Genomic DNA, 18,298 nt, shown 5'->3' on the forward strand with positions numbered 1-18,298 from the left:
CTTGGAAGAAAAGCTATGACAAACCTAGACAGTGTATTAAAAAGCAGAGACATCACTTTGCTGACAAAGGTCCATATAGTCAAAGCTATGGTTTTTCCAGTAGTCATGTATAGATGTGAGAGTTGGACCATAAAGAAGGCTGAGTGCTGAAGAGTTGATGCTTTTGAACTATGGTGCTGGAGAAGACTCTTGAGAGTCCCTTGGACAACAAGGAGATCAAATCAGTCAATCCTAAAGGAAATCAACTCTGAATATTCACTGAAAGGAACTGATGCTGAAGCTCCAATATTTTGGCCACATGATGCAAAGAGCCAACTCATTGGAAGAGACCTTGATGCTGGGAAAGATTGAGGGCAGGAGGAGAAGGGGAGACAGAGGATGAGATGTTTGGATGGTATCACCAACTCAATGGACAAGAGTTTGAGCATACTCTTAGAGATAGTGAAGGACAGGGAAGCCTGGCGTGCTGTAGTTCATGGGGTCGCAAACAGTTGGACACAACTTGGAGACTGAACAACAACAAGGGGAAAAATTCCACCATTTTGGAGTGTTCTCCCTTTCCAAGCAAGGCGGGGTAAAATGATACCTTTCTCATAAGTATCCAGGATTCACCTTGCTGCAGGTACCACCTGGCTGCTGTAGATGAACTCTGAGACCAGTGCTTCACCTGCCAATCAGTTGTGAAGCACGGTGTAACTGATTCTCTGTTCCCAAGTCCAAGTGGTAAATGTTTTGTTAATATCAGGTCATTTCTACTCTTAACCTTGTGGCAGAATACTGGCTTTCCCCTTGGCCATGAAATTCTGGCAAGTCCTTCAAGGAAGGAGATGCATTTTCTAACAGAGGGAAAAAGATGTGGAAGGAATCTTTCCTTTCTTAACCCAGGCAGGAAAAGGGAGATGTCAGGCCTCATTTAGAAATAAGATTGTCTTTATGCTGCATTTCTTTACTATAGCAGTGGATAATTCGGCTCTGGCAGGACAAAGGTGAGTTCAGTTATTGGACCTATAGAACTTCTGCAAGAAGTTTTGCTATTTTGCAGTATTTAAAATGTCAGTTGAGGGCTTCCCTGGCAGCTCAGTGGTAAAGAATCCACCTGCCAGTACAGGGGACATGGGTTTGATCCCTGATCAGGGAAGATCCCACGTGCCATGGAGCAGATAAAATGGTACACCACAACTGTTGAGCCTGTGCTCTAGAGCCCAGGAACCCTTGAGCCCTGGAGCCCATGCTCTGCAACAATAAAAGCCACCGCAATGAGAAGCCCGCACACCACAACTAGAGAGTGTCCCCCGCTCGCTGCAACTAGAGAAAGCCAGCACAGCAATGAAGACCCAGCACAACCAAAAATAAATAAATAAGTGAAGTTATTTTTAAAAAGTGATGATGAAACAATTGGAAGGGAAACCATATACAAAGGGAGGAAGGGAAGGAGGAAGAGATGAGAAGAGAAGAGAAATAAATCAGGGTCCATACTTCATATAGGGCTTCCCAGGTGGCACTAGTGGTAAAGAACCCACGTGCCAATGCAGGAGATGCGGGTTCCATCCCTGAGTTGCAGAAGGTCCCCTGGAGAAGGGCATGGCAACCCACTCTAGTATTCTTGCCTGGAGAATCCCATGGATAGAGAAGCCTAGTGGGCTACAGTCCATAGGATCGAAAAGAGTCAGACACGACTGAAGTCACTTAGCATGCATATTTCATATCATGGTGGTGGTTTAGTCACTAAGTTTTGTCTCACTCTTGCAACCCCATGGACTGTAGCCTGCCAGGTTCCTCTGTCCATAGGATTTTCCAGGCAAGAATACTGGAGTGGGTTGCCATTTTCTTCTCCAGGGGATCCACCAGACCCAGGGATTAAACCCAGTCTCCTGGGCTGAAAGAAGATTCTTTACCAACTGAGCCACTAGGGAAGCCCTTCATATCATATATAAAAAAGTGAAAGTGAAGCTGCTCAGTCGTGTCCGACTCTTAGCGACCCCATGGACTGCAGCCTACCAGGCTCCTCTGTCCATGGGATTTTCCAGGCAAGAGTACTGGAATGGGGTGCCATTGTTAATTCCAAATAGATTATAGATCTGTATGTAAAACTATAAAACTTTTAGGAAAAAAATAGGAGAAAGCTTTTGTTACCTTGGGTTATGAAAAGTGTCCTTAGAGACACCAAAAGGACTATGCAAAAATAAAAAAAAAAATTAAAAGCCAGATAAAGATAAATATCATATGAATATCGCTCATGTGTAGAATCTTTAAAAAAAATGACACAAATGAACTTATATACAAAACAGAAATAGACCCACAGACATAGAAAACAAACTGATGGCTACCAAATGGGAAGCAGGGGAGGGATAAATTAGGAGTTTGGAATTAATATATATACACCACTACATATAAAATAGATAATCAACAAGTACCTACTATATACAGGGAACTATACTCAGGATTTTGTAATAACCTATATGGGAAAAGAATCTGAAAAAAGTGATTCATATATCTGAATTACTTTGTTGTACACTGAAACTAACACAGCATTGTACATCAACTATACCTCAAAAAAACACACAAAAAAATCCATTGACATGCCCATAGAACACAATGGCCTTGGGTTTTGTTCAGTCCTAATACTGGAAGAGAAATATTTTGGTACTAAATTTTGTTTTTAAAAATGGAACAATTCTTTGGTTGTTTTATTTATTTATTTTTGCATTTAGGAATAGATAGTTCCCTCCAAAACAAAAAGGAAATTTAGCTAACATTAAGTGCTAGATGCTGGGCGATTCAAAAGATAAGACATGATCTTTACCCTCAGGATTTCTTGCTGATCAGCAGGAGAAACAGGCTCAAAAAATAAAACAACTAAATACAATAGTGGAAAAGTTGCATAATTCAAGTCACGTATGTATACAGGAGCAATTAATAGGGCCTGGGGAAGAATATACCCTGAGTCAGGGTAGAAACTACAGGGATGAGATGCCCTATGAGCTGGTTCTTAGCAGATAAGCAGGGTTTGCCAAGAGAGCGTGCTGCGAAAGGTATTCCAAGTGGAAGGAACAGCAACGTGCTAAAGCTCTCATGTGTGAAAATTCTTATCCTGTAGCTGGGAATCTACGGAATTCTTACCCTGTAGCTTGGAATCTGATCCAAGGGGATACAGAGCAATGGAGGTGAGCATGAGGAGAATGAAGAGAATAAGAATGAGGGGAGGGATAAATTAGGAGTTTGGGGATTAACAGATACACACTGCTACTGCTACTGCTGCTAAGTCGCTTCAGTCGTGTCTGACTCTGTGCGACCCCATAGACGGCAGCTCACCACGCTCCCCTGTCCCTGGGATTCTCCAGGCAAGAACACTGGAGTGGGTTGCCATTTCCTTCTCCAGTGCATGAAAGTGAAGAGTGAAAGTGAAGTTGCTCAGCCGTGTCCGACTCTTAGTGACCCCATGGACTGCAGCCTACCAGGCTCCTCCGTCCGTGGGATTTTCCAGGCAAGAGTACTGGAGTGGGGTGCCATCGCCTTCTTCAACAGATACACACTACTATATATAAAATAAACAAGGACCTGTTGTATAGCACAGGGAACCATATTCAATATCTTGTAATAACCTATAATGGAAAAGAATCTAAGAGTGTGTGTGTGTGTGTGTGTGTGTGTGTGTGTATATACCTGAATCACTTTGCTGTATACCTGAAATTAACACACCGTTGTAAATTAACCATACTTCAGTTTTTTAAAAAAGGGAGGCTGAGAACAGAAAGAGAAGTAAATACAGTGTACTAGGAAGAGCTAGAAGGCAGCTCTAAAAGGCAGCTTTGGGGTAAGTACTTGACAAAGTGCCTCTGTTGTTTGAATTTGTTAAGGCAGCAGCTAATATTCTTGACCTGGCATTTGGGGCAAAGAGAGGAGGAAATGATGCCTGGGTATCTTTACACCTGATAAGAGGTATTGGTGAACACTAAGAGATGGATGTCTCTATTGCATGTTCCTCATAATAGGAATTCCAAGCATAATGTTATCAGAGCCAGTTGTAGACCTAAGCCAAAGAAACCTTTTTGTTGTTATTCTGCAGGCTTGTCTAAGACGACAGGAATACAAAAGAGACCCAAATGAGAAGAAACGAGATCAATTTTGGGGGCAAGAGACAAATTTTGAGAGATCCCGGTTTTCAAGCGGGTCATCTTCCAAACAGGTACTTAGAACTCTGGGAGACGCTTTTTTTGCTGCAGAGGGTGTGTGTGTGTATGTGTGTCTGTGTGCGTGATGTTTAAGAATTTCAAAGGGCAGGGCAGGGAGAGACAGCAGGAGAAACTCTCATCCTGGGTACCACCCCCACCATGCCTGCTCCTCCTCTGCTGTGTGACCCTCCCTCTTTACCCTGTTGAGTCTCACTCTTCTTTCCTATATATAAAGGGTCCAGTGGAGAGGTACCATCCAAATCAGAAATGCTGTGACCATTTAAGAGTTGGAAGCACTGGGCCTTCTAAAGTGCAGTATCATAATATATCTGTACACCTATATTTATGCCTACTTGATCTGTCTATATAGAGATATATGCAGGCTTATGATCTTACCCATTGCATTGCTTAGTATAGATTTTATTTCAAATAGAGTAAAATGCATTAATAATTGCATTATGTAATAACTAGAAATTGTTCAAATATTTTTGTCTGGATGATACTAATAAATAATAAGACCAATATAGGAACTTTCCTGGTGGTCCAGTGGTAAAGAATCCACTTGCCAAAGCAGGGGACACGGGTTCGATCCCTGGTGTGGGAAGACTCCACATGCCTCGGGGCAACAAAACCTGCGTGCCAGAACCCCCAGCCCTCGTGCTGCAACTACTGAAGCCTGAGCACCCAGAGCTTATGCTCCACAAGAGAACCCACCGCAGTAAGAAGCCTGTGTACTGCGATAAAGACCCGGTGCAGCCAAAAATAAATATAAATAAATAAAATAAAATAAGATCGGGAATCGGCCTGCAAAGCAGGAGACCCAGGTCCAATCCCTGGGTGGGGAAGATCCCCTGGAGAAGGAAATGGCAACCCACTCCAATATTCTTGCCTGGAAAATCACATAGACAGAGGAGCCTGGTGGGCTACAGTCCATGGGGTTGCAAAGAGTCGGACACGACTTAGCCACTAGACTACTCCAACATAACAGCCATATGAAAACGACAACAACAGTAGTAATAGTTACCATCACTTGAGTGATTACAGTGTTCCAGTACCATGCTAGGCGCTTTTACCTATTCATTTATTTAATTCTCATAAATCTCTTTGCAGGTTATAGCCTCATTTTATAGATGAGAAAACTGAGCCTTAGAAAAATTAAGAAAGTTTACCTAAGATTTCACAGCTAGTATGCCCTGGTGGCTCAAACAGTAAAGAATCCACCTGCAATACAGGAGACCCGGGTTTGACCCCTGGGTCAGGAAGTACCCCAGATCTTCAGGTCAGGAAGATCCTTCTTCCCCTGGAAAAGGAAATGGCGACCCACTCCACTATCTTTGCCTGGAGAATTCCATGGACAGAAGAGCCTGATGAGCTAGTCTATAGGGTCACAAAGAGTCAGACACGACTGAACCACACACACACACACACACACACACACAGATTCCTTTCCAGGCAGTCTGACCCCTGAGAGGGTGTCTCTGAACCACTGAGCTGTATGATCATATTTCATGTTTAAGATCTTATCTGTGTAAGGTTTTACTTATCCTATGTAAGCACTGAATACCGCAGGCTGCATTCAATACTGGTTGTTAGTACGGAGAATTGATTTAAGATGAGTAATATGCCTTTTATGAATTCTTATTTAATATTTTATGCCTAAAATATACTCTGGAGGATGGACTCTCTTTTCTATCAGCGGTGTGGATCCCTGAGATAGATCCTGGATACCTGATATCAATCAAGTTCTTGTTGGGATTTCTTCTCTAATCTAGGACATTCACATAGCAGTTATTTAATGTTCAAAGGACACCTTAAAAACATCAGTGATTGATGATTATGGATATATCCCTGGGAGAGACCTATACTCCCTATTAAGGAACATAAAATTACACAATAAAACGTTCCACCTGAAGCCCGAAGGTGAAAGAAACTACCTCACGATATTGGCAGCTCTGAGAAGAACACACTGCCTGCAACTTTTCCTGCTGGTTGTTATTGTTTAGTCATTAAGTTGTGTTTGACTCTTTTGTGACCCCGTGGATGGTAGCCCATCAGGCTCCTCTGTCCAAGGGATTTCCCAGGCAAGAATGCTGGTGTGGGTTGCCATCTCCTACTCCAGGGGATCTTCCCGACCTGGGATCAAACCCACATCTTCATTGGCGGGCACATTCATTTCCACTGAGCCACCAGGGAAGCCCATCTTTTCCTGTTAGTCAAGGACCAAATAAAATGCCTGGTACTGATTAAACTTATGGAGTGAGATTAATCCAAAACTTAAATCTAGTTTGGCTAGAACAACACATTTTTAGCATTAAGATAAATTCTCCCAGTTTTGCACTTAGAAACAAAAATCAAGGACAGATGAAAAAAAAAAGTAACGTAATTTCAGTCAAACAGTAGCATGTAACAATCTTCCTAAACTGGAATTACTAAACAAATAGGCAGCTGGGTTCTTCTTCTATTTTCATGCAAAGTCTCACGTGCAGAGTCTTGGCCATTTTGCACGGCAACACTCATGCATTTGGGATATTCTAGGACTTGAAGTTTCATGCTGTAAAAATTACTCATTCTTTGAGGCAGGCATCCCCAACCTCCGGGATCTAATCCCTGATGATCTGAGGTGGAGCTGATGTAATAATAATAATAGAAATCAGTGCACAATAAGTGTGATGTGCTTGAATCGTCCTGAAACCATCCCCCCGCCCCCAAGTTGTGGGAAAATTGTCTTCCACGAAACTGGTCCCTGGTGCCAAAAAGATTGGGGACTGCTGCTTTAAGACAGCATTGCAAAACACTCAGACCACATCTAAAAAAGGACACAGTTGTACATATAAAAGTAATTATGAAATAAAGACAAAAATATGTGGCGAAATGCATAAAACTGGCAATTTCTAAAGCCCAAGGACAGGATTTTTCATGTTGGCTTTGTGTCACGGCACCTCGGTATGTCAGAGAACTCAAAACATGACTGAATACTCCTGATTTTTTCCAGATGATGCTGTCCCAAGGGCTTGGGTATTGATTGTACAAGTGCCAGGGCTGCCCTGATGGCTCAGACAGTAAAGAATCTGTCTGCATTTCAGGGACCCAGGTTCTATCCCTGGGTTGGGAAGATCTCCTGGAGAAGGCAAGGGTTACCCACTGCAGTATTCTTGCTTGGAGAATTTCATGGACAGAGGAGCCTAATGGGCTACAGAACATGGGGTTGCCAAGAGTCAGACGCAACTGACATTTTCAATTTTCACTGTTGTACAAGTGCCTTCCAGGCTGCACCTTCTCCATCAGGAAGAGCAACAAAACACTGCTACATGTAAAATGGATAATCAACAAGGACCTACTGTAAAGCACATGGAACTCTGCTCAACTTTATGTGGCACCTGAATAGGAGGGGAGTTTAGAACTGGACATGGAACAACAGACTGGTTCCAATTAGGAAAAGGAGTACGTCAAGGCTGTATATTGTCACCCTACTTATTTAACTTATGTGCAGAGTACATCATGAGATATGCTGGGCTGAAGGAAGCACAAGCTGGAATCAAGATCGCCGGGAGAAATATCAATAACCTCAGATATGCAGATGACACCACCCTTATGGTAGAAAGTGAAGAACTAAAGAGCCTCTTGATGAAAGTGAAAGAGGAGAGTGAAAATGTTGGCTTAAAGCTCAACATTCAGAAAACGAAGATCATGGCATCCGGTCTCATCACTTCATGGGAAATAGATGGGGAAACAGTGGAAATAGTGGCTGACTATTTTTCTGGGCTCCAAAATCCCTGCATATGGTGACTGCAGCCATGAAATTAAAAGACGCTTACTTCTTGGAAGGAAAGTTATGACCAACCTAGACAGCATATTCAAAAGCAGAGACATTACTTTGCCAACAAAGGTCCGTCTAGTCAAGGCTATGGTTTTTCCAGTAGTCATGTATGGATGTGAGAGTTGGACCATAAAGAAAGCTGAGCACTAAAGAATTGATGCTTTTGAACTGTGGTGATGAAGAAGACTCTTGAGAGTCCCTTGGACTGCGAGGAGATCCAACCAGTCCATCCTAAAGGAGATCAGTCCTGGGTGTTCATGGAAGGACTGATGTTGAAGCTGAAACTCCAACTTTGGCCACCTGATGCAAAGAGCTGACTCATTTGAAAAGACCCTGATGCTGGGAAAGATCGAAGTTGGGAGGAGAAGGGCATGACAGAGGATGAGATGGTTAGATGGCATCACCGACTTGATGGACATGGGTTTGGGTGGACTCCGGGAGTTGGTGATGGACAGGGAGGTCTGGTGTGGTGTGGTTCATGGAGTCACAAAGAGTCGGACACGACTGAACAACTGAACTGAACTGAACTTGTAAGGGAATGGATACATATATATGTATAACTGAGTCCCTTTGCTGTTCACCTGAAGCTATCACATTATTTGTTAATCGGCTATACCCCAATACAAAATAAAAAGTATTTTTTTTAAAGCAGAAAAAATAATAGTGGTTAACCCAATTAATATTTCTTACAAACCTATAAAGTTATATCAATTTTTATTGAATTTATCCATATTATAAATAATGAGGGCAGTCATAACCCTATTTATTAATAAGCTAAGGACTTATGTGAAGAAGGAAATGGCAACCCACTCCAGTATTCCTTGCCTGGAAATGGCAACCCACTCCCGTATTCCTTGCCTGGAGAATTCCACGGACAGAGGAGCCTGGCAGACTACAGTCCATGGGGTCGCAAAGAGTTGGCCATTACTGAGCACACACACATAAGGACCTAAGTACCAAGATAGATTCTCTAAGTCATTTATCACAAAACATTGGATTGGCAATAAATGTGGGAACATTTTATCCTACAAAGTAGTATTTAATTAAAGGAAAATTAAAGGGTTGATTTACAAGGTTAAAAAAAAAAAAGTGACAAAATTCGAGTTTTCCACAGTGAATTTCACCTCTGCTTCACTCCCTGTATTACAGACATTCCTTGGAGGATCTTGGAGGGGGTTGCCTCTGGATCAAAAGTGCAGGCAGGGCAAGGTGAGGGGAGATGTAACTCAAGGCATCCTTCTCAACAGCCAGCTGGCTTGTGTGCTCATAATGCTAATCACTCCTCACTCCATCTTTTGACTTCTGCCTGGTACAAGTGAAGCCAGAGAAGCCTTATGTTAGCAGTCCCCAAGCTTTTTGGCACCAGCGACCAGTTTTGTGGAAGACAATTTTTCCACAGACTTGGGGAAAGGGGATGGTTTGGGGGGACGAGTCAAGCATATTACATTTATTATGCACTTTATTTCTATTATTATTACATTATGATGTATAGTGAAACAATTATACAACTCACCATAATGCAGAATCGGTGGGATTTACTATGGTCTCTGTGCAGTCAAACCTCTCTACTAATAATGATCTGTATTTACAGCACTAGCGAGCATCACCACCTCAAACCATCAAGCATTAGATTCTGATCAGGAGCGTATAACCTCCTGCTGCTGCTGCTGCTGCTAAGTCGCTTCAGTCGTGTCCAACTCTGTGCGACCCTATGGACAGCAGCCCACCAGGCTCCTCTGCCCACAGGATTCTCTAGACAAGAATACTGAGGGGGTTGCCATTTCCTTCTCCACACAACCTAGATCCCCACATGTGCATTTCACTGTAGGGTTCATGCTCCCATGAGAGTCTAGTGCCGCTGCTGATCTGACAGGAGGCGGAGCTCAGGCAGTCATGCAAGCCCAGGGGGAGCGTCTGTAAATACAGATGAAGCTGGCTTCCCTGATGGCTCAGTGGTAAAGAATCCACCTGCCAATGCAGGAGACGCGGGTTCAATCCCTGACCCGGGAAGATTCCACATGCCGCAAAGCAACTAAGCCCGTGCGCCACAGCCACTGAGCCTGAGCTCTAGGCCCCTGGAGCTGCAGCTAGTAGTACGCGTGCCTAGAGCCCGTTATCCGCAAGCAGAGAAGCCGCCACAGTGAGAAGCCCGTGCACTGCAACGAAGAGTGGCCCCCGCTCGCCGCAACTGCAGAAAAGCCCGAGCAGCAACGAAGACCCAGCACAGCCAAAAATAAATAAATACAATTATTTTTTAATTAGAATATAACAAATATTTTTTAAAGAGAAAAAGAATGTAACAAATATTTTTAAAAGAGAAAAAAGCAAAGAAAGGGGCAGGAGAAGGCTACAGTCCAATGAGATAGCGTGAACCCAATCCAAGTCCTCTTCCTTAGGAGAACACTCCCCTGAGTAATATCTTTGTGAAGGTGGCTATGGCTGCAAACTCGAGGGGAGGTTTCACCTCAGATTGGAGAGGGCAAGTTCATTCCCCGATTCAGTGGGTCGTGTGAGAGTGGATGGCTTAATCCATGGAAATTTTTCCAACTGTACAGTCATGAGGTAAGGCATGCCACCACCTCATTTTGACACTTGTATTACAATTTCCATTACTCGTTCATTCCTTAATCTAGTCTCAGGCCATCACAATGCGGCTGGGCCTGGAATAAGTGAGGCATTTGCCATTAAGTAATAGCTGTAGGACTTGAGTTTGAGTGAACTCCGGGAGTTGGTGATGGACAGGGAGGCCTGGCGTGCTGTGGTTCATGGGGTCGCAAAGAGTCGGACACGACTGAGCGACTGAACTGAACAGCTACAGTATCAAGAAATCATTTCCAAGCACCTGCCTGGGGGGTGGGCAGATCCCCAAATGCGCAGCTAACATGGTAGCCCTTCCCTTATGGCCCAACCTCCCTACTCCTGAGGCTTTAACCACTGGCTATGCAGAGATGGTGCTCAATCTAAATCCAAGATAAAGCAATCATCGACAAGCCTGTGCTGAGCTGGTCTTTAAAGCAGCACCTTCTAGAAAAGGGACCCCTTCTGCACTGTTGGTGGGAATGGAAGTTGGTGTAGCCACTATGGAAAACACTGTGGAGGTTCCCTAGAAAACTAAAAATAGGATAACCATATGATCCAGCAATCCCACTCCTGGGCATTTATCCAGACAAAATTGAAACTCAAAAATACACATGCAAGCCTATGCTCATAGCAGCACTATTCACAATAGCCACGATATGGAAATAACCTAAATATGCATCGACAGATGAATGGATAAAAATGATGTGGTACATATATACGATGGAATACTACTCAGCCATTAACAGAATAAAATAATGCCATTTGCAGCAACATGGATACAATTAGAGACTATCATACTAAATAAATTAAGTCAGAAAGAGAAAGACAAATACCATATGATATCATTTATATGTGGAATCTAAAATATGACACAAATGAATTTATCTATGAAACAGACTCATGTACATAAAGAACAAACTTGTGGTTGCCAACAGCAAGAGGTTTGGGGGAGGTATGGAGTGGGAGGTCAGGGTTAGCAGATGTAAGCCATTATAAATAGAATGGATAAGCAACAAGGTCCCGCTGTATAAAACAGTGAACTCTATTCAATATACTGTGATAAACCATAATGGAAAAGAATATAAAAAAAGAATGTCTGTATAACTGAACCGCTTTGCTGTGCAGCCGAAATTAATGCAACATTGTAAATCAACTACACTTCAATTTTTAAAAATTACCAAAAAAAATAAATAAAGTGGCTCCTCCTAAATGCATTTAAGTTAGTGATGTGATACAGTACAAAGAACACTTATCATCGAGGGCCAGCTCTGCCCCTCATTACAGTGCAAATTCAGACAAAGCACTTTACTTCTAAGCACTTCAATTTCCCATCAAGGAGATCCTTATTATTATGCTATTATCTCATGGGATCACTGTAAGAATGAGTGAGCCTCTCAAGTGTCATACGAACATTAGATTCATTATAAATTGCCTTGGTGTCCAGTTATTTCTGCAAATGATGCTCCAACACTTATCTATGGAGGAGCAGCTCCTGAGGCTTCTGGAGTGCCTTCTTTCCCCTCAGCCTGGTCCCAGGCCACATGTCTAAAAGCCAACCTAATGTAGCAACTTAATTTTAGACCCTTTGCAAAGTTACCTACAACCTTCTGAGCTGTTTAATCAAATTAGAATTTAACAGGGAAATAAACAGCAGCTCTGCAGAACCAACGAGACCTTGGATGATTTAGTAGATTAAAGGGCAAAGCAGGGACTTCCGTGGTGGTCCAGTGGTTAAGACTGTGCGTCCATGCAGGGGGTGCAGGTTCAGTCCCTGGTAGCAGAGCTAAGATTCCACATTTCTTGCCACCAAAAAGCCAAGCCGTAAAACAGAAACAATATTGTAACAAATTCAATAAAGACTTTTAAAATGACCCACATCAAAAAAAAAAAAGAATATAAAAAGCAAAGCAGTCTCTCAGTATAAACAGGAAACAGTGTCCCCAGGACACTGATGGTCCAGAGGAGCCTGCTGTGATGCCAGGGACACCAGGATATTAACCCTAAGCCTCTCGAGACTTCACAGAGAAGGGTCAGGAGCCCCAGTGGTGAAATTGATTGGGGGACAGGAACCTTCATTGGAGAAAGTCATCGTGGACCCTTCTCATCTTCTAAGACCCTGCATCCGTGCCAGATGGGAACTTCCAAAAGCACAAATGTCAAGGATTGAGGACGCACACAGTATTTACCGGATCGGCAAAGAAGGTGACCAGCCCTCAGTTTTTCAAGAGCACCCCTTGCTAACAGGAATAGGATTATCCTCCTCCCAGCATCAGCAACTGAGCAGCTCGATGTCTAGATCCCACGCCACAAGGACCCAGCGTGACACTGGAAGGCGGCCGTGAACCTGACTCCAGCAGCAGCTGGCTCCGCCCCAGGCCTGGCTCAGCAGGACGTTTACCTCCACGAGATCACCTGAACCTTCCAGAAGGCAAGGTAAACTCAAGTGTGGAGGCGGCTCCCCAACACAAACATTTTTAATTGTTTTGTTCATGATCATCCATACAAACTTGAGAGGTTGAAATGAGAAGTAAAGCCTCTTCGAGTCATCTTCAGTGGCTTAAAAAGTCAGAATGTGTGTTGATACGTGAAGGCAGCAAAAACATAAAACTGTGCTGTTTAATACAGTGGACATAAGCCACGTGAGACTATATAAATTAATTAAAATAAAATTGTAAATGCAGTCCCAGGCTCAGTAGCCACTTGTGGTCCAGGGCTGCCATATGGGACATTAACACTGTTGCAGAAATCCTGGAACAGCACTGCTCCAGATTATGTTGTTGTTTAGTTGCTAAATTGTGTCTGACCCCATGGACTATAGCCTGCCCGGATCCTCTGTCTGTGGGATTTCCAGGCAAAAACACTGGAGTGGGTTCCCATTTCCTTCTCCAGGGGATCTTCCCAATCCAAGGTTCAAACCTGCGTCTCCTGCATTGCAGGCGGGTTCTTGACCACTGAACCACTAGGAAAGTGCTCCAGATTACAGTCAAGTCCAAAAGATAAGACAAGATCTCATGGGCCAGGAAGGGGTTTTGTTTCCCAGAAATCAGCCCTGCGTAATCCAAACTACAGTGCTTTGCCCATGACAGCTCCTTGCAAACGTTCGCTCTCGGATGATGAGTCAGCTGGCTTGCTTTGCATTTGGGTTTTCCTCCGACCTGGGTATATTTGCATGCCTCCTTTCACTACCTTTCTCTTCAGCCTCTCCTGCCTGTGAAAACTTTGAGCCTCTCCTCTTTCAAACGGCTCTCAGGGAGTTGTTTGTTCTCCCATTAATCTGTCAGTGTCGACCTACCGACACCCTTGGTGGTGTCACAGAAGCAGCCAGCTTAGCACATGGCATATGTGTTCTGTGACTCATTCTTTTGATTTTCTCTAACTTCTACTTGTGTGTTGCCAGACTCCCCATGGGCTGGGCCTCCCGTCGTGCCTGGGGCCTGTGTGTGGCTGAGGCGGGTCTCACACACACACACACACACACACACACACACATGCGCGCGCGCGTTCCAACTTCCCCACCCTGGGAGGCTGTGAGTCATCCCTAACACCTGGCCAGGTGTTGTCTCCACCAGCCCCTTGACTCTAGCACAGATTCCACACCCTCGAGGTGCCCCTGAGTGACTACACACCTCCGCCCCACATCTCGAACCCGACGTGGACGTCAGGGTGATGGAATGTGCAGCCCACGGTTTGCCGGGTGCACACCTGTGAGAATCTTCACTTGAATTTGTTTTGCCTGAACTTCTTTCTGCCCAGGAGAATTCTGGAGATCCTCAGACTCCTCCGCCCTCTCCTTCTCACATTTGACAGCTGTCAGACACCAGAGCTGGACAGTCTTACCTTCCTCTGTCTTGAGATCTGTCCACCAGCGCCTCCCTTTACACAGCTCTGTCTTCCTTTTTTCTTTTTGCCTGGATTACTGTAGGAACCATTTTCCTGGTCATTTCACCTTCACCTCAACCCTTCTGCCAGTGTCCTAGGCAGCAGTAAGAATGATCCTTCTAAAAGCAAATTAGATTGTGTCACTCTGCTATTAAAAGTTCTTTAGTGGGGACTTCCCTGGTGGGCCAGTGGCTAAGACTCTGAGCTCCCAATGCAGGGGGCCCAAGTTCCATCCCTGGTTGGGGAACTAGGTCCTACATGCCGCAACTAAAGGTCCCATGTGCCGCTACCAAGACCCGGTGCAGCCAAATAAATAAATATATTTTTAAAAAGTTCTCTAGTTGTTCCCCATTGTCTTAGGATCAAGTTCAAACAGCTTAGCAAAGTGTTTGATGGCCCTGATGTCCCTCAAGGCCATTGGTGGCCTGACCCTCAACTCTGCAAGCACTTCCTTTGGGAAGAGCTTCCGAGCAGCTACTGGGGGGCCCAGTGGTTTTGTTTTCATTCCTTCACTGTGTCCCCATACCACTCTCCAGGCTCAAACACACCTTAGGACACGTGTCTGTCTCCTCCTCAGGCTGGGGCTCACTCAGGAACAGGCCCTGGTGGTTACTCCATTTCCAGTGCCCACCACATGCTAAGCGCTCCATGAATGCTTGAAGACTGACAGTTGCAAGACCATTTTAGGAATATGTTCATGTTGAAGTCATAGTGATGCAGCCAGAGCAGGACTCCTCCCCTGAGCAAGAGAAGAAAGCGAGTACTGTTATCAGGGTGGTGAGCAATCCCCAGCCTGGCTTGAAATCATCCAGAGGAGGGTGGTTTGGTGAGACAAGCAGTGAACAAGGGCCAGTCTGGCTCTGAAGATTGAAACTGCCATCAGCCATCTGGAAATAACCTCACTGCTGATGACCAGACTAACCAGCTACAGAGAGCCTGGCTCACCAGGCTCTCCCACCACCAAGGGACGGGTGGCACCTTTAAAGCTCTCGGTAGGTTCCTTTTATCCCAGGTGGGCAAGAACACAGAGACATAAGAAGCTCTCTCCTACTGTTCAGCACAGGGAAGTCTGCTCGGTGTTATGGGGCAGCCAGGATGGGAGGGAGGTTTGGGGGAGAGTGTGCTGCTGCTGCTCTGTGTGCTCAGTCATGTCTGACTCTTTGTGACCCCAAGGACTGTAACCCACCAGGCTCCTCTGTCCATGGGCTTAGCCAGGCAAGAGTACTAGAGTGGGTTGCCATGCCCTTCTCCAGGGGGTCTTCCCAACCCGGGATGAAACCCAAATCTCCTGCATTGGCAGGCAGATTCTTTACTGCTGAGCCACCTGGGAAGCCCCTTGCAGGAGAATGGATACTAGTATGTGTATGGCTGAGTCCCTTTGCTGTGCACCTGGAATTACCACAACACTGGTAATCGGCTATATTCCAATACAAAATTAAAAAGTTAAAAAAAAAAACAACTCATGACTGAGCAGAATCTTTGGAGCTGACCTCTGGACATGAGTCCACCATTGCCTCAGACTGCCAGCTTTTCAGATGAAAGCATCTTTCTTTCCTGCTGACACACACACACAAACACACAAGCAGTTCTCCGTGGACAGAGGAAACTCAGACTAGCCCAAAGTTGACCCAGGACTCACTCGTATTTTATAAGAGGTCATCCTGGTGTAATTGAACATTCCACCAGGTAACTCACCAGGCTGAACCAGAGGTTTTCTTTGTGATCAGTTCAGTTCAGTTCAATCACTCAGTCGTCTCTGACTCTTTGCAACCCAGTAGACTGTAGCACGCCAGGCTTCCCTGTCCATCACCTACTCCTGGAGCTTACTCAAACTCATGTCCATTGAGTCGGTGATGACATCCAGCCATCTTATTCTCTGTCTTCCACTTCTCCTCCTGCCTTCAATCTTTCCCAGCATCAGGGTCTTTTCCAATGAGTCAGTTTTTCTCATCAGGTGGCCAAAATATTGGAGTTTCAGCTTTAGCATCAGTCCTTCCAATGAATATTCAGGACTGATCTCCTTTAGGATGGACTGATTGGATCTCCTTGCAGTCCAAGGGACTCTCAAGAGTCTTCTCCAACACCATAGTTCAAAAGCATCAATTCTTCAGCACTCAGCTTTCTTCATAGTCCAACTCTCACATTCATACATGACCACTGGAAAAACCATAACTTTGACTAGACGGACCTTTGTTGACAAAGTAATGTCTCTGCTTTTTAATAAGCTTCTAGGTTGGTCATAACTTTTCTCCCAAAGAGCAAGCATCTTTTAATTTGATGGCTGCAGTCACCATCTGCAGTGATTTCAGAGCCCAAAAAATAAAGTCCGTCACTGTTTCCATTGTTTCCCCATCTATTTGCCATGAAATGATGGGACTGGATGCCATGATCTTAGTTTTCTGAATGATGAGTTTTAAACCAACTTTTTCACTCTCCTCTTTCACTTTCATCAAGAGGTTCTTTAGTTCTTCCTCGCTTTCTGCCACCAGGGTGGTGTCATCTGCATATCTGAGGTTACTGATATTTCTCCCAACAATCTTGATTCCAGCTTGTGCTTCATCCAGACTGGCATTCCGCATGATGTACTTTGCATATAAGCGAAATAAGCAGGGTGACAATATACAGCCTTGATGTACTCCTTTCCCGATTTGGAACCAGTCAGTTGTTCCATGTCCAGTTCTAACTGCTGCTTCTTGACCTGCATACAGGTTTCTCAAGAGGCAGGTCAGGTGGTCTGCTATCTCCATCTCTTAAGAATTTTCCAGTTTGTTGTGATCCACACAGTCAAAGGCTTTGGCATAGTCAATAAAGCAGAAGTAGACATTTTTCTGGAACTCTCTTGCTTTTTTGATGATCCAACAGATGTTGGCAATTTGATCTCTGGTTCCTCTGCCTTTTCTAAATCCAGCTTGAACATCTGGAAGTTCATGGTTCACACACTGTTGAAGCCTGGCTTAGAGAATTTTGAGTGTTACTTTGCTAGTGTGTGAGATGAGTGCAATTGTGCAGTAGTTTGAACATTCTTTGGCATTGCCTTTCTTTGGGATTCGAATGAAAATTGAACTTTCCCAGTCCTGTTGCTGAGTTTTCCAAATTTGCTGGCCTATTGAATGCAGCACTTTCACAGCATCATCTTTTAGGATTTGAAATAGATCAACTGGAATTCCATCACCTCCACTAGCTTTGTTCATAGTGATGCTTCCTAGGGCCCACTTGACTTCGCATTTCAGGATGTCTGGCTCTAGGTGAGTGATCACACCATCATGGTTATCTGGGTCATGAAGATCTTTTTTGTATAGTTCTTCTGTGTATTCTTGCCACCAAGTTCCAAAGAATAGCAAGAAGAGATAAAAGAAAGCCTTCCTCAGTGATCAATGCAAAGAAATAGAGGAAAACAAAAGAATGGGAATGACTAGAAATCTCTTCAAGAAAATTAGAGATACCAAGGGAACATTTCATGCTAAGGTTGTGATCAGATTACAGAGTAATTGGAAGACCTGGAGCGCAGGCCCCTCTGTGGACACACCCAGGGCCCACAGACCTTTCAGAGCAGCAATGGCGCAGGCGAATAACTGCATCTGGGCAAAACCAGCAGGGCCTCATTTCTTCTTTGTTTCTGTGCTTTGCCTGAGCTCCACTAGGTAATCTTAAAATAGGGCATGGCAGGAAAATGGGTCAACTGTCAGTTCAAATTGCAGCTGCTTCCAGAGCATCGTCCTGCCTTTTCAACAGATAAGCAGGATAGCCTAGAGTCAATCCTTCCACAGGACGACTCTGCCATGTGGCCAGGTCAGACAAACACCAATTGGTTATCCCCGCTCAGTGAAATCCACAGTACCGAGCCTTGCTG

The 18,298-nt window shown here is 44.4% G+C and overlaps 1 protein-coding gene across 1 annotated transcript in view; it reads left to right on the plus strand.

Moving 5' to 3' along the window:
- LOC129648862 (probable E3 ubiquitin-protein ligase MARCHF10) overlaps nucleotides 1-18,298 on the plus strand; it is a 49,879-nt gene that overhangs the window by 9,388 nt on the left and 22,193 nt on the right. The window contains exon 2 of the mRNA XM_055575594.1: nucleotides 4,067-4,186. Within this exon, the coding sequence (XP_055431569.1) occupies nucleotides 4,067-4,186 (120 nt within the window). The remainder of the gene's footprint in view (nucleotides 1-4,066; nucleotides 4,187-18,298) is intronic.

Source organism: Bubalus kerabau, chromosome 4, assembly GCF_029407905.1.
Source record: "Bubalus kerabau isolate K-KA32 ecotype Philippines breed swamp buffalo chromosome 4, PCC_UOA_SB_1v2, whole genome shotgun sequence".
NCBI lineage: Eukaryota > Metazoa > Chordata > Mammalia > Artiodactyla > Bovidae > Bubalus > Bubalus kerabau.